At 39.9% G+C, this 21274-nt stretch overlaps 1 protein-coding gene across 4 annotated transcripts in view; it reads right to left on the reverse strand.

Moving 5' to 3' along the window:
• ehbp1 (EH domain binding protein 1) overlaps nucleotides 1-21274 on the reverse strand; it is a 383657-nt gene that overhangs the window by 183747 nt on the left and 178636 nt on the right. For all 4 annotated transcript variants that reach the window (XM_041177904.1, XM_041177895.1, XM_041177886.1 and 1 more), the window contains exons 10-11: nucleotides 3926-4104; nucleotides 1800-1848 (exon numbers count right to left, since the gene is read on the reverse strand). In XM_041177904.1, coding sequence (XP_041033838.1) covers nucleotides 1800-1848; nucleotides 3926-4104 — 228 coding nt within the window. The remainder of the gene's footprint in view (nucleotides 1-1799; nucleotides 1849-3925; nucleotides 4105-21274) is intronic.

Consider the following 21274-nt stretch of genomic DNA (forward strand, 5'->3'; position numbering starts at 1 on the left):
TTCTGTGGTGTAACCATTTTATGATTTTATAATTCTATACTAGCAATCGCATTCTGGTGATTTTTTTCTGGGTGGGTGGGTACTGAGCGAAACAATTTTGGTATGTGGAAAGTAAACTGGTTTCAAGGGAATCATTTCCTTCAACCTTTAAGTCCAATCTTCTGGTTAAAACCAGACCCAACAGTCATATTATTCATATTGGCCATGTTGCTTTCCCAACTGGTATGGCTAATAATGTAATAGCTGCATGTATGTTTTTACTCTCAGTCTCTATCTGTGTGTCAGTTGGGGAAATTCCTCTTTAGGATACCATTCTTGGGGTAAATGCAGGAAACTAAAGGAATTAAAATGATCCAATTCTTTTTAAAAAATTAATAGAGATAAATAATCCAAATATCATATTTAAAGTAAAGGCTAATGAACCTATATTTTCATTTTGAGTGGAAAAAGACATTTTTAAATTGCTAAGGACACTGAAAACTACAAGTGCTGACATTTTTTTGTCTAATTTATGATGTGCTACATATTATACTTGTATATTTTCAGGGAACAAAGCAGAATTTTAATCACTGAAGTTCAACATAAATATTTAGCAATGTAATTAAAATTATGTCTGTTTCAATTTGCATTATTTATTAGCATTGTTTCTATAGCCCTAATTCCTGAAAGACATGAAAGAATGGACACTATTCAGTTTAAAAGAGCTTTACATTCTTCTTCTGCAAAACTCTAATATAGCAATTACAGGTTGATTGACAGACATCAATGCTGTCCATCAACAACAACAGCACCATTGGTAAAACTCTAAATATTTCTCAATACACATTGTGCTAACATATCAGCCAGGATCAGATTGCAAGTACATTCCATGTGCTTTTAATAACTGATTGTGAGAAACTCCTATTAGGATTTATGAAATGCATTTTATTTTCTAATTGATATGTATCTGTTTGAGTCATTATTTAAAGATATATTTGCTTCTAGATTTCAATGAACAGGAACACTGAGGTTATGATCTGACCTGGTATTGCCCATCACATAACAGAGTCGTTCCTTCAATTTAACCTTTACTGCCCTTGCAACGATCACCTGCAACTTCATTTTAACTGGTAAATGGGGAGAAGGGAGAAAGACTCTGGCCTCAAAGAAAGCATTCATTCATTTTGAGTTGTTGTGTTAATTGGTTAGGAGGAGGAAATGTCAGTAACTTTATGCATTTGCATGGTTACTATACACAGGCATTGTTCTCCATTTTGCATTCATTCAAAACAAGGGCAGTAGGGGTTATCAGTCAGAACTGTGAGAAGACAGGAAATAAACCTGCAGGAAGCAACCAACCAACCAATATACTTAATGTAGCTCTCAAACAAGAGGCAATAGCAGAAGGAAGAAATGAGCTGCACAAAGGGCAAAATCTGTTTAAGACAGCTGTCAAAACTGAGTTATATATTAATGACTCAAAGCACGAATAAAATTTATAGAAATTGGCAATGGAATGAACAGATGAAGGTTTCTGTTAAAACTCTTTCTCACCTTTAAAAAAAATCTTCTCCATAATATATGGATGAAAGCCACAGCAAAGTATATCTGTATTACAGAGACTTTCTTCCAGAAGATTTAAAATGTTTGTGACCAATGCAAACAGGAGTCGATAATGCATCAGATAAAACTGCAGGGGAGATTACCTTCTGCGAGCAGCAATTATAACCTTACAAAACAACCTCACCTTCCATGGATTACTAAAAGAGCACTGGTGAAACTAAAATTGCAGACATGTCATTTTCTGTGGCGGTTCTTACCTTTTTGTTGTTTTCTTTAATATCCTGAGGATTCAGAGATTTGTAGTCACTGGGGTGGGGGTGGGAGGGGGTGCAGGGGAAAGAGAGGAGAGGACGAGAAAGCAGTTGGTATTTAGTGTTCACTTTAAATGAAGCAAAATATAAAACAGGAAAATATCTGTAGTAATAAAGACATTATATAGCAACTAGTGATTTCATTGTAAAGCAATCAACTAAACAAGCAGAGTGGAAAATAAAAGTAACCACGAAATCAAATTCTTTCCCTAAGCATTTCCATCTAGCAGCCAAGTGAAGAGGTGAACACCAGAGGCACGCATTTAACATGCAGTAATCCTTTGCTGTCAATGCAGAGAGGTAAAAGCTTGTGTGTCTTATCCATTTCAATACCAACATTTTATTTGTAAATTTCTTGAAGACAGTTCTATCAACATTGTTTTAGTAAGACAAAGCCAAGGTGAGACAAAAATAGGTTTGTAAATGAAAAGGGTTTCTCTCCCATCAGTAAAAAGACAATCATTTTACTAGGTGGGGGAGGGGAGAAGGGAGAAGATGGAGACACAGCGGGGGTGAAATTCAAATTTGGCCCAACAGGGTTCTTCTGTTACCTCCCTCACTCTATTACACTCCCAGCCCATTACAGCTTCGCTGCTCCGTTACACACCCTGTCCGTTCCAAACCCGCTCCAGTAAACACACTGCTCTGTTACACTTTTCATCTGTAACCACGCCCTGCTTGTTACAGCCCCACATCATTACATGCCTTGCCACTTACAGCCCTACTCCATTCCACACCCTGCCTGATACAGCCCCACTCCATTACATGTCCTGCCTGATACAGCAGCCTTGCTTTATTACACACCCTGCCTGATACAGCCCTGCTCCATTACACACCTTGCCTGATACAGCCCTGCTCCATTACATGCCCTGCCTGATACAGCCCCACTCCATTACATGTCCTGCCTGATACAGCCTTGCTCCATTTCACACCCTGCCTGATACAGCCCTGCTCCATTACACACCTTGCCTGATACAGCCCTGCTCCATTACATGCCCTGCCTGATACAGCCCTGCTCCATTACATGCCCTGCCTGATACAGCCCTGCTCCATTACATGCCCTGCCTGATACAGCCTTGCTCCATTTCACACCCTGCCTGATACAGCCTTGCTCCATTACACATGCAGGTACAGCAAGTAATCAAGAAGGCTAATGGAATGCTATCCATTATGATGAGAGGGATTGAACATAAAGGTAAGGCTGTTATGCTTCAGTTATACAGGGCATTGGTGAGACTGCACCTCAAATACTGTGTGCAGTTTTGGTCTCCTTATTTAAGGAACGATGTAAATGCATTGGCGGCAGTTCAAAAGAAGTTTACGAGATTGATACCTGGAATGAGTGGGTTGTCTTATGAGGAAAGGTTGGACAGACTGGGTTTGTTTCCACTGGAGTTTAGAAGAGTGAGGTATGATTTGATTAAAGTATACAAGACCCTGAACGGCCTTGACAAGGCGGATGTGGAAAGGATGTTTCCTCTTGTGGTTGAATCCAGAACTAGGGGGCACTGTTTTAAAATTAAGGGTCACCCTTTTAGGACAGAGATGAAGAAAATTTTTTTCTCTGAGGGTTGTGCAACTTTGGAATTCTCTGCCTTAGAAGGTGGTAGAGGTGGGAGTCATTGAATATTTTTAAGGCAGAGGTATATAGATTCTTGTTAGGCAAGGGAATCAAAGGTTATCAGGGTTAGATGCAAATGTGGAAATCAAAACACAAGATGATCAGTCATGATCTTATTGAATGGCAAAGCAGGCACGAGGGGCCGAATGGTCTACTCCTGTTCCTATTTCTTATGTTATGTTCACACCCTGCCTGATACAGCCCCGCTCCATTACATGCCCTGCCTCTTATAGCCCTGTTCCATTACACGCCCAAGCCCGCACTATTTCCCGCTGCCCCATTTTCCTTCAGTGACCTTCAATAAGCTGAACAGAAGGTCAATCCTCTGGTATGTGCTCTTTGGTGAAATTGAATTTCACTTCAAGATTATTGGAAACAAATAGTACACAACTGAAACAAATAGTACACAACTGAGATGTTTTATACTAATCAAACTACTTTCATTACTTACATTAAGTCCGACCGGAAATGATTCAGAATTGCACAGAAAGCCAATCCATTTCTCCATGATGTGGTGAAATTTGTGATTTTCACTCCTCTGTAGTTTCTTGTCACTTCTTTGCACCAGGCAAGCAGTGACTGAGTGGCATTTGGCTTTTTCCCCAGAACGGGACTTGGGATTGGGCTTGGCTAAAGAGAAAGGAAACAGAAGAATAACAAAGTTATCAAAATTAGCACTAATTGATCTGACCAAGTGATTAAAATCCTTTCATGTCTGCTTCATTTTTTATTACAGCATTCAGGTTTTGATAATCATTGCTTCAGACAGGAATTATACATCATATGAATCCTAGCTGCTGGCAATGATCTCAAAAGCAAACTGTCAGTACAGGACTCTATGTATGCATACAACAGCAAGCCAAAAACTACACTAGGTGATGCACTATCATGGCATTTCAGGGTTGAAAGCCTTTCCTATATCAGGCCCTGTTACCTATAATATACAGTTGGTATATTTTGTAACCTTTTCACATGAATATAAACTCCATAATACAAAGATAAAAGTACTGAAGATGTACCTATTCACATTTTTTCTATCTGGCGTTGACCAATCTAGTCGCAATTCTTTATCTTTAAGGTAGCAAAATATATATTGTCTACAATGTGGGAATATTCTATTGCAGTTTATATAGCTTGTGCTATTAAATTTTACACACATGTACTAAGCAAGGTACCATACAGATAACAATATCCAATCTTCTATCAAAATTACACACAGTAGTAGTAATAAATGCTCCCAATATTCAGTATTTTAATGAAAAACAATGCAGCAATTCTACTTAAATATGTATATTCCAGATTTGAAAATTACTTTTGCTGCCCGCAATTAAAACTTTGGAGTTTAAAGCTCAAACATAAAAGCAACTACCTGAAATTATGCCTACACTTCTTTGTTTTCAAAATTCTCTTTTACGATGTACCCTGCCATACTAAAGGAAAAATACAATTTTGGGTAAGGTAGTATGACATTAACATGGATACCTGTGCATCCGATATTTAGAATGTAACAAAAATGCATTTAAATGTTGTGCAAATCACTTCAATAGATTGCTTATTAAACCATTACTAATTGAAATGTAGTTATTGTTCCTCAGTGGGGTTTAAAAAGAAAAACTTGCATTTCTATAGCACCTTTCATAACGTTGTGACATGCAAAGTGTTCTTGAAACATACTCACTGTTGTAATATAGGAAACACGGCAGCCAATTTGCACACAGCAAGTTCCCACAAACAGTAATGTAATAATGACCAGATAATTTGTTTTGATGTTTATTGAGAAATAAATATTGGCCAATTTGGTAGGAACTTACTGCACTAAAATAGTTTCTATGATCATGCTAAAGAAATTGAAAAAATAAAATTAAAATATTAGCAAAATAAATTCCTACAACTAATTTTCAATGCTGCCTATATGCCTTGAAGGTAATGGTCCTTTGTAGTTTTACTTTTTCACTTAGTGGAACGTGTTTATTATTTGGTTTTCATGACCAAATTTTATTTTCTATTTTCAAGACTATTTTAAATAAGTAGGAATTTTTTCAAAAGAACGTGGAAGTTTAATCAGTAAGTACAATGCACATGGAGGAAATCTAGTACAAGTGATTCAGAACAGAGGGCAAGGGAAATGGCATCGTAAATGAGCACTATATCCACAACACATTATATCAAACTGAAGGCGTTTCAATTTTATAAAGGAATGTTGTGATGAAGGTTGAGTATTAAAATATGATTATTAGGTGGTGAATCTTGGCAGATATAGCTTGTGGTCAATAAATAGATTAGCAATATCAGACAGCTCTATTCTGCTTTCCATCTTATTTGGTTAGCTACTGGTTAAATTCCAACATGGGTTGCATAATATTTTTTGATAAATAAATACAAAGGTCAAATAACCAGAATACTTTAACTGTTAAGTAAAAGTATTCTTTCAATTGTTGACAACAGAAATGCAACATCTTTTATGAAGATATATTTTACATTTATAATCTGTGGCAGTGAAGTTTTAAAACCAGATGGATTAGACATCAGACTGATTTGATTCTTTTGGACATAAAACCCCCTCATATGGCCAACACGTGCTACTACATCCTGAAGGGTCATGAGGACTCGAAACATCAACTCTTTTCTTCTCCGCCAATGCTGCCAGACCTGCTGAGTTTTTCCAGGTAATTCTGTTTTTGTTTTGGATTTCCACCTTCCGCAGTTTTTTATTTTTATAAGTGCTACTACAGGTTTACTGTGCTGGGTGTCAGCCCATATTCCTTTATAATGAACTTGCTGCATGTCTGACGATCATATTACCTACACTGAAGCACTTTCAGTCAGGTGCTTTTTCATTGTCAGACAAGATACTACGTAAATAAACTGAGAACTGCTATTAATTGTTCAGCTTTTGTAAACAATCTCTAATTACTAAAATAAACTAATTACTAAAATTACTTCCGCTCAATGTATTTGTTGCAGTACACATTCTGTTAAGCATTTTAAATACACAACTAATAAGGGGAATACATTCCTAAAAAAACAATCAATAGCTATAGATCAGTTCTGTTTTTAATGCAAACAGAGCTCTTTGTCTCAGTAAAATTATGGGTGTCTGATTTTTAAAAAACACACACTAATAATAATGCAATATTCTTATCCTTGTTTCAAGTCCCTCCAAAGATTCACCCCTCCCTATCTTTGTAACCTCCTCCAGTTCTATCAGCCTTTGAGATCTCAGCACTCCTTCAATTCTGGCCTCTTGTGGCCTCCCCAATTTTAATCTTTCCACCATTGTCAGACCTGCCTGGAGTTGTTTGGAAATATGGTCTGGAATTCCTTCCCAGTTTCTTCATCTCACTCTCCCTTAAGGTGTTCCTTAAATGGAACTGAATCATAATGCAACTTTTTGGTCACCTGTCCCAACATAACTTTATGTGGCTTGGTGTGAAATTTTGTTTGATAATTGCTCCTGTGAAGTGTCTTGGGCATTTTAGTATATTAAAGATGCTATTTAAATTGCACGTTGTTGTTGCTTGTAGTACCAGATAAAAAGCAAAAAAACTGCAGCTGCTGCACATCAGGAAAAAATATAGAAAATGCTGCAAGCATGCAGATCAACTAGTCCACACCAAAGCTTATAAAATACCCTTTATCCTCAGCCGAGGATTTCTCTCTACTGCAGTAGACAAGAACCTTGACAGAGCACATCCCATCTTCTGTACTTTTGTCCTTAACTCTTCCCTTATTATTCTGATAGCAATTTCCTTTTCCCTCACCTTTCAACCCAGTCCAAATCTCTGCCTCTAACAAGACCATCTTCCACCATTTTTGCCACTTCCAAAGTGTTCCCTTCTCCTCCTTCCCATTTTCCAAAGGGATTGTTCTTAATATAACACGCCTTGATTCACTTTTCATCACCAGTTGTCTTTCCCCTATTGTCTTTGGGTGTGAGTGCAGGAGTTGCAACACCTGCCTATTGACCTCTGCTCACACTACTGTCCAAAGCCTCAAACATACCAGGTGAGACAGTAATTTAGGTGTAGTCCCACTAACCTAGTACACTGTATTTCTGGCCCAGGGTGTGGTCACCTCTACACTAGAGAAACCAAATGCCTGCATTCTGTCTGAACTTTCATTTGCCACTTCAATTCCCAAGTTGGCATTTAGGATAAGACGTCACTATCAGAACTATATGCTAATGGGACCACCTATACTCTTGTTTTAACCTGCTTTCTTCTTCTAAATGCCTGCTTTGCTAATTTAAACTTTTTTTACTTGCTTAATTCTCCCCCACACCATCATCTCAGCTATTCACATAGCCATGTCATGTTAATGTCTTTAATTTCTCTCATCACATCTCCTAGTGTCTCATGTTGCTATCACTTCAGCCACTTAACCAACTCCTGTTTTCTGCAAAGTAATTTGACGCCTTGTTTGTGTGTTTACTTGTTTTTTTCCAACTTGGGGGTATTCCAAGAGACTTGGGTATGCTTGTACAAGGAACACAAAAATTAGCATGCAGGTGCAGCAAGCAATTAGGGAGCAAATGGCATGTTGGCTTTTATTGCAAGGGAGTACAAGAATAAAGAAGTCTTGCTACATTTGTATGGGGTTTTAGTGAGAGAACATCTGGAATACTGTGTGCAGTTTTGGTCTCCATATTTAAGGAAGGATACACTTGCATTGGAGGCTGTACAGTGAAGGTTCACAAAATTGGTCCTTTGGATGAGAGGGTTGTCCTGTGATGAAAGGCTGAGCAAACTGGATGTATATTCTCTGGAGTTTAGAAGAATGATAGGTGATCTCTTTGAAACATTCAAGATTATGAAGGGGCTTGATAGGGTAGGTACTGAGATGTTGTTCCTCATGCCTGGGGAAATCAAGAGTAAGGGGGCACAGATTCAGGATAAAGGGTTGATCATTTAGGACTGAGATGAGGAGATATTTCTTCACTCAAACGGTTGTGAATCTTTGGAATTCTCTACCCGAGAGGGCTGTGGATGCTCTATTGTTGGATATATTTAAGGTTGAAATAGTCAGATTTTTGGTCTCTCAGGGAATCGAGGGATATAGGGAGTGGACAGGAATGCAGAGTCGAATCCCAAGATTGGCCATGATTGTATTGAACAGCAGAGCAGGCTTGACAGGCCGAATGGTCTTCTCCTGCTCCAATTCCTTACGTCCTCCTTCCCTCCGTTCTGTTCCTTTTTAAATGCTGTTACTCTGGAACATTTCCAAGTTCTAACAAAGGTTCCACACCTGCAACATTAACTCTTCAGTTCTCTCCATAAGTCAGCATTTAACCTCTACATGGAGAAACACCAAAGGTACTATACCCAATGTCCTCATTTCTTAAAATCTCATCAGTGTTAGTTATAGCAGTAAATTTTCAAATGAATAAACAGCGTTCAGTAGTTAACAACAAGATTTACTCTGAAATGATACATTTTAAAAGTCTATGTTCAAATGGTAATATTCCATCTCTTTTTCATTGGGCTAAATTTTTAGTTAAAATTTATATTCTTCCTGACGTTCGACAGCATTTGGCAACTATTAGCCAAGTTGCTGCTGTTCTTTCCACTCCAGTACAACAGTACTGACGAGATACGGATCCAAAACAGAGATTTAAGAAAAATCTATCACCAGTGAGAAGACTGTAAAATGACTGTGTTACATGTGGACTCTAATTTGCCCTAATAACATACATATCTTCAGGTATTTCTGATTCTTACAAAAAGCAACGACATCTAATGTTGTAAGATTTTGTGATGGAGCTTATGGAAGAGTTCATGTGGTACAATTTATCAGATTATGCCACATAAAATAACTCAGGAACACCGTGTTGATAATTTAAATTTCTGCCAACAAACAGCTTTAACAGACAAAAGATCAAATCGCATTTGTTAGGGTTGATTGTCTTTAGAAACCTAAATGTGTTTTGGAGATCACTGTTTTCATGGAATTGAATTATACTGTGCTGGACAGAGGAGTTGAAATTGCAACAACACACTTGCATTTAAAACATTCATTTTCTAACTGTGATTATAAAAAATGTTGCAGTTAGACTCAAAGATTATATTATTAAAATGTAAATATTAATTTGTCTTCACAATGCTATTTTATTTCTATTTTAGTATCCAGGGACATAGGATAAGGCCACAACAACCAATAAATCAGATACTGCACACACCTCCACAAGTATTGCTAAAAAATTTCGAACAAAGTCACAAGTAGAAATACAAGTCATATTTCCTGGCTGACCTCAACATAGTCAGTCTTGAGCACACATCTAGATATTTTACTCTTTAGCTTACTGCAGTTGGAAGGAAAATAGTGTAGTTATAGAAACATCACAAGTATTAAAATATACTTCTAAAGACTCAAAGCCACACCTCTGGCATAAATTAAAATATTAAGTAGGAAGATTAGCATTTCACACTACTACTTATATCACTATTACCTCCACATGGATTTCATATTCTCCTTATGAATACAATTAATAATTGTGTTACAACTATTTGTGATTCTGTTTTCTAGGATAACATAACAAAAGTAATTAGAGAAATAACGTGTTATCTGAATTCTAGTTTCACCTGTCTGACACCATGAAACTGCTTCTTTAATAATATATTTTGAGCAGTTCCAGTTAACCATAAGACCATAAGATGTCGGAGCAGAAGTAGGCCATTCGGCCCAACGAGTCTGCTCACCATTCAATGAGATCATGGCTGATCTGATAATCCTCAACTCCACTTTCCTGCCTTTTCCCCAAATCCCTTGATTCCATTACTGATTAAAAATCTGTCTACCCACACCTTGAATATACTTAACAACCCAGCCTCTACACCCCTCTGCGGTAAAGAATTCCACAGATTCCCTACCCTCTGAGAGAAGAAATTCTTCCTCATCTCTGTTTTAAATGGGCACCCCCTTACTCTGAGATTATGCCCTCTGGTCCTAGACTCTCCCACAAGGGGAAACAACCTCTCAGCATCTACCCTGTCAAGCCCCCTAAGAATCTTATACGTTTCAATAAGGTTGCTTCTCATTATTCTAAACTCCAACGAGCACAGGCCCAACCTACTCAACCCCTCCTCATAAGAAAATCCCTCCATACCTGGAGTCAACCTAATGAACCATATCTGGGCTGCCTCCAATGCCAGTAAATCTTTCCTTAGATAAGGGAACCAAAACTGTTCACAGTATTCTAGGTGTGGTTTAACTAGTTCCTTGTATAGTTTTAGCAAGTCTTCCCTATTTTTATACTCCATTCCCTTTGAAATAAAGGCCAACATTCCATTTGCCTTTCCTATTACCTGTTGAGCTTGTGTGTTAGCTTTTTGGGATTCATGCACGAGGACCTCTGCCAATTAGATTTTCCCATTCTACATGAAGATTGAAGTCACCCATGATTAATATAACCTCATGTCACCCCATCTCTGTAACTGGAGCCATGTGGACTAAAGACAAATGTACATCCCTTGTTTCCTGGGGCTTCAGAGTTCACTTTCCATTTTGAACAAAATAATGCATTTCCTTTAGCTACAGAGCCATTGAGAACAAATGTTAAAAATACTTCCTATCGTAAGGTCAAAAAAGAAAGAAAAGTTTCCCTTTAATACAGATGTTCTGCCCTACAAATTTAGTTACTCGATTAAATCAATGCATGGATTTTGTTTAAAGATAGCATCATCCAAAGTTCAAACTACTTTTTAGACATTTCTTCAAACATAGAGCTGCTGAATCCAAACTCAGGCAACCATTAAGTCATAAAACCATTAAGTTGTAGTTTCTCACAAGCAACAACAAACCTTACCAATCCATTCTTGTCAATGAGCATCACAATCCTGTTTTTTTATCTGTTAAAACAAAACTTGCATAAATTCACATAAAACTAAAATCAACATTTTCCCTTGTTTAATTCTTCTTCCCTTCTTGACCTGAAGGCATCCACTCTTTCAGAGTTTAATTCCATGGGCACCAGCCACCCTCAACTACCTTGTCCAGTGGGCATTCTTCATGTGCAAGCACTGACAGGCTATCACAACCACGTTCAATCCTGCCCTGAACTGACTGCCACACAAAAACCTTTCCAAGCAGGGACCACCAAAAGAGGATCAGGAGTAGGAATCCTTCCCCATTTTCCCTTGTATTGTCCCCTAACTGCAGAGAGGAATTCTCACTTCTTGTCCCAGCTGAAGTCAGCTAACTCAGCACAGACCAAGGATCAAGCCTCAGGCATTCCTCATTTGTATAGTTCAGCTACCAACTGCTCAAACTCACTGAACATTGAAGAAAACAAACACAATCTATTACAAAAGATAACCAAAAGAACAATTCCATGAACTGACACCTGTATTAAGCGCAGATACAGAATGTGTTCCGAAACCAAGAAGATATCCAGATTTCATTAGAGTTAACAGAACAAACTGAACTCCAGCATCTAATCTGTTAGTAAACAACAGATTGCAACATAACCCATTTCTTTTGAATCTAAAGAGTTATCTATTGCTGGGCTATATATAACAGAATAATTGAAGTGTTTTTACAAGGTTAATGCTACACCCCTGTTTTGTAAGGTTGTGAGTGTCAAACTTGCTGTATCTGGACTCTGCAAATACTGGCACAATTCCATGGACCCATGGGGAAATGCTAATAGACTACTGCAGACCCCCTTTCAAACACTGGCATAATCCTGGAAACCCGATACAAATATTGACACGTTCCCAGAGATTCCTTTTTTATGTTGAAACAGTCTTGGGGATTCCCTCTGATTTCCTCCATAGCTAAGGATAGCAGTTAGAAAACTTAATGCAGTAAACAGCATAGCTTCACTCTGACTCTCTCCCAGAACTGAGTCAACCTAAGCAGCAGGCAGTAGAAAATAGTTTTCATAGTACAATGAGTGAATCAGTTACACTGCAGAACCTCTTCAAGAAATAGCTTAATAATGTTAGTTGAAACTCCTGTCCTGGTGCTATAGATTCAGTATATTTATTCCACAGCAGCTGTGGAATAACTATACTTATGACCTGGAACACAATATTTTGCTGCCAGTTGGTGAATTAAGGTACATACAAGCTTGTGAGCAAACCAGCATTGGTAGGTTATATGAGCAGGCTAAACCAACAAGTGCTTTAGCAACCAGAAAAGATGATGGTATTTGCCTTGGGTGACATTGTACACATTGCCATTAAGTGCACTAACAAAAACCATCGCTTTAGGACAGGCTCATCACCCCAGTTGCTCCATCTACTTAAACAGCACTACTTGCAGAACTGGGGCTTCATTCAGTGGCACTGTTGCAAGATAAATGCAGCATAATGTGATGCATCTTTATCTCAACAACCACAAACAAGCTTTAGAGATAAAGGCTCAAATCAATTTGTTAGCTGTCAGTGTCTTCTCATACTCTCTCTTTGCTTCTCATTTGTTTCTTCAATTTCTCTCTGAACTTTTTATATTCAACTTTTATTGGCGGCAGCTTTCTGTTCTTGTAAGACGATGGTTTGCGCCGTGGTGGTCAACTCTATTAAGCATTGCCTGATGTGGTACAGGAGCTCCACTTTGGCATAGCAGTCTCTGCTGCATTTGCTGCAGAGGAAGACGATGGGCTGAGAAAGTGCACGGCTTACTGGTCTCTTTTCTCTGGACCCTCTTCTCACCAGCTGAACTTTTCATTTCTGCTTACCTCTTCCAATGCCCTTCCAAACAGTCAGCCTCCAGAAGTCATGGCCGTCAGCGGCTGTCAGCGTCAATATCCGCCATCTTCATATCTCACTTGCTGTGGAAATATGGACACCCAGAAGGCCATGACCCAGTAGCCAATTCAGCGTACAGAAAGTCTTTGAGTAAACGGCCGTCATCCATTCAATGAACATGATTGAAACAACTCAGATGCTGTTGGCTTAGCAATGAGTGTATGCTGATGGAATTAGCATGCTCCAGGACCTCTGAGTTAGCGACTTTGTCCTTCCAAGAGATGCCAAAGATATGTCTGAGAGAACAAAGGTGGAAACTGTTAGCTTCTTCTCCTGCCTAGCGTATGTTGTCCCGGTCTCACCACTTGGTAGATACGGAGTTTAGTGTTCTCAGTGAGGTTGCTGTTGTTCCACATTCTCTTACTTAGCTTCAGCATAACAGCTGAATCATTTGCAATGCCTGGTGATTGTAGGGACTAGACATGTGAAGCTATCAACAGCCTCCAGTGTTACGTTATCAATGCTGATAGACAGGAGGGCAACATCCTGGACCAAGACTTTTGTCTACCTGACGCTGATGGTCAAACCAAACTCTTTGCAGACATGAGAGAGACTGCCCATTTACTGTTGCAGGTGTTCCTCAGTGTAGAATGTTGGTGTGGCATTGTCAGCATACAACATTTCTCTTCCAGCTGCCGAACTGGGAAGATCAAGTCAGTTGTAGATTTTCCAGTTCTGGAACCACACACGGATTCGGGATGGACGTGTTCAGCCAGGATCTGCAGTCTGACAAGGGCAACACAGGCCAGTACTTTCCCCATGATCCACAGCAGGGAGCTACATCGATAGTTGTTGCAATCGCTGCCTTCGGCCGTGTCCTCATACAGGGTCACAACCTTTGTATCATACATTCCCTGGGGCATTGCCCCCCGCAGAGACAGATCTTTGTGCAGTACCTGTTTTCCATGCTTGGTGAGTTCAGGTGGTACAGCGTCATCACCCGGAGCTTTGCCCATGGCAAATGAGCCAATAGCTTTTCTAAGCTCCTTCATTGTGGAGTACAACTCAAGGTAGAATTCCACCCATCTTTCCGACTGCTTATTGCAATCGGTGATGACCTCCCCTACTTTTGTAAGGAGCCGTTTTCTTTGCTGATAGACCTGTTGCCTTTTTGATCCCTTTGTACATGTCCCTAGCCTTCCCTGTGTTGAAGGACATCTGGATATTTTGGCAGAACTGTAACCAGTAGTCATTGGCGCATCGCTTAGCAGTATTGTGGATTTTATTTTGAGCAACTCTTAGTGTATTCAATTTCCTATCGCTTGGATCTCTCTTGTAATTAATGAGAGTGGACTGCTTGGCTTCAAAGACAGGTACTGTTGCAGTGATGTTAGCCTCAAACCAGTCAGCATTTTCCCCCTCTTGCTTCCCATGCGTTGAGAGTGTGGTATTGTAGATGGTGTCTCAAAATATATTCCGTTTCTTTTCTGCACTCTGTGGGAATGCTGGAGAGCACCTGTCCTGTCGAGTGAAGGAACTGTTGGTTTTTAATCTGGATAGGCAGTATGGCTGATGTTGATGAGGATGACATTTGTGCTTTGAATGAAAAAAAACTTCAAGGGTTTCATCCTCACCCTAGTGCACACCAGGGAGTGATCTGTATCACTGTCAGGGCTGTGGTAGTTGCATGTGTTAGGATTCAGGTCTGGTGATGATCAGATCCAGTTGGTGCCAATACTCTGGTTTGGATGTCTCCAGGACACCTCGTGGCATGGCTTGTTCTGAAAGATGGTGTTAGTTACACAAAGCTTGTGGTAGCAGCAAAACTCAAGTAGTCACCGTCCATTCTTATTTACCTTTCCCAGGCCATGATGTTCAAGGCATTGCTTTGAAATTCTCCATTAGATAAAGCTGTTCTGACTTAGGGATTCTGTTGAAAGCAGTGTCAAGCTCCTCGAAGAACTGGTCTTTCACCTCTGTAGTGGAGTACATCGTTGCAACATAGATGCTCATGAGGTTAACTAGCCCTGTTTGAGTTGAGAGATGGATGAAGAAAACACATTCTGAGCCATTTGTTTGGGTTTTGGGGCGGTAGTTCTATCACCAAGAGTACAGCATATTCTACACCTTGCTCACATGTTTCCTCTGAACTCTTCCCCTGCCCAATGAACGTGTAGTTTTTCTTTGAGTGATCCATTCTCAGCAGGCCTGGTCTCATGGAGAGATTCTATGTCGATTGGTCTATTGTAGGGAAGCTATGTCAATGTTCAGCCCATCAAGTTTCATGGTGATCAGAGCCATCTTGCAGATGTAATAATTAGCTCCAAGGCGTCTGTCAGTCCCATGCACATGGTCCTGATGTTCCAGCTTGCCAATCAAAGGGTTGGCAGCTTCATTTTTTGATTTGTCTGTTTGCCTGGTGCAATGGATTCCGTTCATTTGTTGAGCAGAGGTTCTAAGCTCCAAGCTCCCATTGAAGTAGATGGGCCTTGGCAGGTCAGCAGCTTACCATTGACGTCTGCCCGACTTTGGGTGGGCGGTGGCTGACCAATGGGAAACAATGGTTGTTCCCACCACCAGAGACAGCCCAATTGAGCTAGGCTTATCACTCTTAACTGCTGTCCCCCATGTTGTGTAAAAGCTTTGTAGTGAGACTGAAGTGTCCTCTCTGGGGCACAGGCCTGGGCAAAACTTATGCAGATCTTAGGCAGCCCAAACATCAGGATCTCCCCTCAGCCTCCCTGGTTGAGTCCAAAGCATTATGTTTGGCACCGGCTAGGTTGCTGGAAAGATGACATATTTAAACATCAGTTGGCCTTGGTGCTCCATTCCAGATTTTTTGTCAGACTTTACTCCCTTAGCCTTCAACTCTCCCGAGATATCCACTAGACAGTGGAGCTGTTCACCCATAGCTGGATGTTTGGTTCATTAGTGCCAGGGCATTTTCACATGCCAGTGGGCTTGTACACAGCATGTCCGGGGGCCAAACCTCTTCAGAGTTCCTCTGAAAGTTTAGCCTGGGGCCGCAAGGGACCCAGTTTCCGTTGTTGCCATGAGGAAGTACAGCTGAAGTCTTGCCAATGGAAAGAATGTGCACTGACAGAAAGGTCCTTACACATTTGGCTCTTTTTGTCACAATGTGGGCTGAAAATGAGAAACGAGCACACAAAGTGAAAAGCACACAAACTTTCTTTACCCACACATTAGATGCAATACATTGACCTGTTAGACATGCAAAACTTCCTTCTTCTCTGACTGGTAACTTCTCCCCATTGGGGAACTGATCCCCATCTCCTGCGTGATAGGTGGGGATACTAACAAGGAATTATCTATTATTCACCTGATCTGACATCTATCATATGCACTATTATTTGTTTCATCTTACTCTCCATCTCTTTTGTCATCCAGGAGTTCTGGCTTTCTTTGCCCCTTGTGAGAATGGACTTTGACTGTACCTGAACACTCTCTTCCTTAGAAATTAGTTTTGTCTGCCAATCTTTGATTTCAATTTACCTGGGCCAGATCTTTTTCACTCCAATGAAGTTGGCCCTTCCCCAGTTAATTATTTTTATCTCAGTTAATTATCTCAGATTGCTCTGTGTCCTTTTCCATTGCTAAACTAAACTTTATGATATTCTGTGTTGGGTTTTTCTGGCTCAATTCGCCAAAAATTGGCATAACTAATTGGCAATCTTTTGTGCTGGAGTTTCCATGATCTTCTGTGTCAAAATCCATGAAACTAGCCATGACCCCAGCTCAAATTAGTCACCATTGAGCGTTTCCACTAATTGTACCCTATTGCAGGCCTATGAGGAAGGTAAAAATTAAGCTAGATCTTTGGAGCACAAAATCACAAATAGGTATGTTTTGAAAGCTTTTGAATATGAATTATTTTGAGGCATAAACTGGGTACAGCACAGGAGGCCATTCTGCCTGTTAAACCTGTGCCAGCTCTCTGCATGAGGAGCTCAGCCAGTACCCCACCCTTTTCCCGTAACAATACAATTTTTTCCCTTCATGTACTTAGCCAATTCCCTTTTGAAAGCCTCAATTGAATCTTCCTCCAGCACACTTTAAGACAGTGCATTCCAGATCATAATCACTTGCTGCATAGAAAGGTTTTTCCTTATGTAACCCTTGTTTATGTCAATCAGTTTAAATCACTGGTTCTTGACCCCTCTTCAATGGGAACCCTTTCTCTCCATCTGTTGTTAAGATCCCTCATGATTTTGAGCATCACATCATCTTCAAGAACTTAGGACATTCTGAAGAATGTGTTTTAAAAGACACTGTCCCTTAAAGGGTTAATGCAGGACTCATTCTTTACAGTGATGTTCAAAATCACCTCTCAACCTTACCTCCTCTAAGAACAGCTCAATTTCTCCCAATCTATCCATGTAACTGAAGTCTCCCATCCTTGGAAGCATTCACGGAAATCTTTTCTGCACTTGCTTCAATGCCTCCACATTCTTCTGAAAGTGTGATGTCCAGAATTGGACACAAATTTTTAATTTACTAAGAAGGTAACTACTGTACCCCATTATAACCAGCAAATGGTTCAGTAAAATTTTTAAACATCATTTACCGTAATTTAAAATTAGGTTACTCACGTGACGGGTTGGTTATCTGATTATAAAAACTTAGTTTTTGTGATAACGTCATGAACACTTTAGTCACAGAAAATGGTTCATCTTCAAGGGCTTAGGACCTTCTGGGAGAATGTATTTTTTAAAAGACACTGTCCCTTAAAGTGTTAATGCAGGACTCCGATTGCTATTTCTGGAAAAAGCATCCTTTTACAAGAAAGGGTAATTAAGCAGTTGAAAAAAATATCAACCTCTTGACCCAGATTAACTGTGTACAAAGGGGGTCACATGGATTTTATGGCTGAATAAAAAAAATGCCCAGAAGACGGTTTTCAAAGTGAGTTTTGGATTTGCTTTGAGAAGAGAAGGGCCAACAGCTTGAGAAGGAAGACAGCAGCCTTTTGCAGTCCAGACCCAGCCCACAGCTGGAAGTGAATATAAGCTTCACCTGAGATGTTCTACATGCTGGAATAGATTACCCTCGAGTATTCCATGAGTCCGCCTAGAAAGCAGTGCCAGGGTCATTCACTGTTTCGCAGATTAGTGCTGAGAGACCAACCATATAACCTGGACGTCATTTCAAGATCTCCACCGTCTATCCTTTGCCTTTGAACCATTGACTTTTAACATTTGGCCGAATTCCTCTTTTTCTATTTTATGTTCATTGTTTTGGTGTGTGTTGAGGTGTGTCTTTTGTGTCTCAAAACAATAATTAGCATAATTTCATATTCTATACTGTATGATGATAAACTTTGCCTTTCTATTTGACAAGACTGATTTTACAATAAACTAATAAGTTTGTTGTTCATTGAAAGAAGCCTGGTTAAAGTCTCTTTTATTCTGGGTACCAGTAGTGAAGGTAAACAATTGGCCATGTTGGTGGATAAATTAAACTTGTAAACTAATGATATGGCCTGTTGAGTAGTGAGGCTAGATCAACTGCGCACTCCTCCCATCCTGGTCACAGCAATAACTGCATTTTAGTGGTATTAGTCAAACAACAACTGGATACCATTCAAATATGTTGGAGACTATTCTGAAAGCAATATCTTTTTCAAATTGCATTTTAAAAATATTGCACTGGTTCACGGCAGATCTCATGTTCAACCACATGCAAATGAGTTTGAGTGAAAATATTTTTCATCCTTTGGTCAACTGTGCCCAAAGCAGAACCTATAACCTCCAGAATGAATTGGAGATGACTATACTCTGGTTTCTTGTGCAGATCATAAAGTCATTTCTCATTTGCAAGTCTGCACAAACCATCTCCAACCAGCAGATACAGAAACAAGATACAAAATTGTAAACTGTGCTGTTTCTATGTTATATCACCTACTCTTAAAAAAACCTCGGAATATATATACACAGAGCAGCTCACCAGCACACAAGTGTGAGAGACTGTTCATAAAACTGCTTCTTGAGATGGTCCTGGAATAGAAACAGACCATAAGCAGATACTGAAGCAGTCTATGTCCAAATGCAGCAAGACCTGGACAATATCCAGACTTGGGCTGACAAGTGGCAAGTAATATTCATGCCAAACAAGTGTCAGGCAATGACCATCTCCAACAAGAGAGAATCCAACCATTGCCCCTCGACATTCAATGGCATTACCATCGTTGAATCTTCCACTATCAACGTCTGACCAGAAACTGAACTGGACTAGCCATATAAAAACTGTGGCTACAAGAGCAGGTCAAATACTAGGAATCCTGAGACGAGTAACTCACTTTCTGACTCCCCAAAGCATGTCCACCATCTACAAGAAACAAGCCAGGGGTGTGATGGAATACTCTTCACTTGTCTGGAGTGTTCAAACAACACTCAGGGAGTTTGACATCATCCAGGACAAAGCAGTTCACTTGATTGGCATCCCATCCACAAACATTCCCTCCAATACAGTAGCAGCAGTGTGTACCATCTACAAGATGCACTGCAGGAACTCACCAAGGCTCCTTAGGCAGTACCTTCCAAACCCACAACCACTACCATCTAGAGGGACAAAGGCAGCAGATACATGGGAACACCACCACCTGGAATTTCCCCTTCAAGCCATTCACCATCTTGATTTGGAAATATATCGCCGTTCCTTCACTGTTGCTGGGTCAAAATCCTGGAACTCCCTCCCTAATAGCACTGTGGGTGTACCTACACCACATGGACTGCAGCGGTTCAAGAGGGCAACTCACCACCACCTTCTCAAGGGGAATTAGGGACAGGCAATAAATGCTGGCTTAGCCAGTGAAGCCCACAAACCATGGATGAATAAAAAAAGCTACATCTGTATTCAAATGCCCTCATTTATTCATCAAAGGCTGTACCAAACATATTCTCAGTGTTCAGTATTTTATGCTCATGTACTGTAATAAGCAGCAAAATAATAAAGAATGCAAAGGACATTTTAAAATGTTTTGATCAAATGTGTCAATTTCTATCCAGCAGGGAAACTACCAGAAACGTTTGTCACTCTAAATACTTTGGCTAACCTCCCACAGACCAGAAATCGAAGCCTAGAACTGTTCTAGTCTTTAGGATCAATGCCACATCATGTCGTGTTACACTCTTGATAGCCAGTTGGTGAAGGAAGAAACCAGAGCCAGTCTTTGCTTGGAATAGATTATAACCCGTAATGTTTCGCTCTGTGAATAAGTCTCCTTACTCCACTCTACTCCTGTGTCACTAAATGTCCCTTTATATGTGCTCAAGGAATCATCCAATCAATGCCCTCCACCTATATGTACGGAACCTTAAATGATATAATTAACATATAATGCAAAAATCCACTTATGTTGGGGCGTGGGACATGGTTTAGTTAGTTCCTACTCAGTGTAGTCTTCCTGAAGTGTATAAGTAGAAGTAGTGCCATTTGACTCATTAAATGGGATATTTTACTATATTAAAGGTGCTATATAAATGAAAGTTGTTGTTACTGGTAGCTCTTTTCCAGCAGCAGTGAAAGTCACAGTTGGAAGCTAATGGCAATTTGATCTTTACCATTAGCAGCAGGGCAGCAACACAAGCAGGCTGAATATTGCACCATTCAGCCATTAAAAAGGGAAAATCTTGCCCCATTTGTTTTTTGTCTTTAAGGCAAATGGCTGAGCCATACTGAAGAGAATGGTCCCAGGTTCAATTTGATACGTGTCGAGTTAAATTTAGTATATGATCCCAGCCATGATGATAGTAGGCTGGTACAATTTGCCTTAAAACTCCTGGGTTAGAGAAATTCATTCAGGATTCCTGATTGCTATATGGTGATTCCTGCTGGAAGTACTTATATTTGGTTTGCTCTAGAGAGCTGGCATTAATGGGCCAAATGGCCGCCTCCTGTGCTGTAATGATTATACGGCTGAGATTTTCAATTGGGCAACTTCCAATTGTGCTTTGAAAATAGTGCTCCCGATAGCATGTCAGTTTTCCAATGCCTTTAGAGCGCACTACTATTTTCAAAGCGAGGGCATGACGAGGGAGTCAGAAATCCGTTAGCCCCCAATTAACAGCCTGTTAAGCTCCTAGAGGAGCTTGTTA

Source organism: Carcharodon carcharias, chromosome 2 (genome assembly GCF_017639515.1).
Source record: "Carcharodon carcharias isolate sCarCar2 chromosome 2, sCarCar2.pri, whole genome shotgun sequence".
Lineage (NCBI taxonomy): Eukaryota > Metazoa > Chordata > Chondrichthyes > Lamniformes > Lamnidae > Carcharodon > Carcharodon carcharias.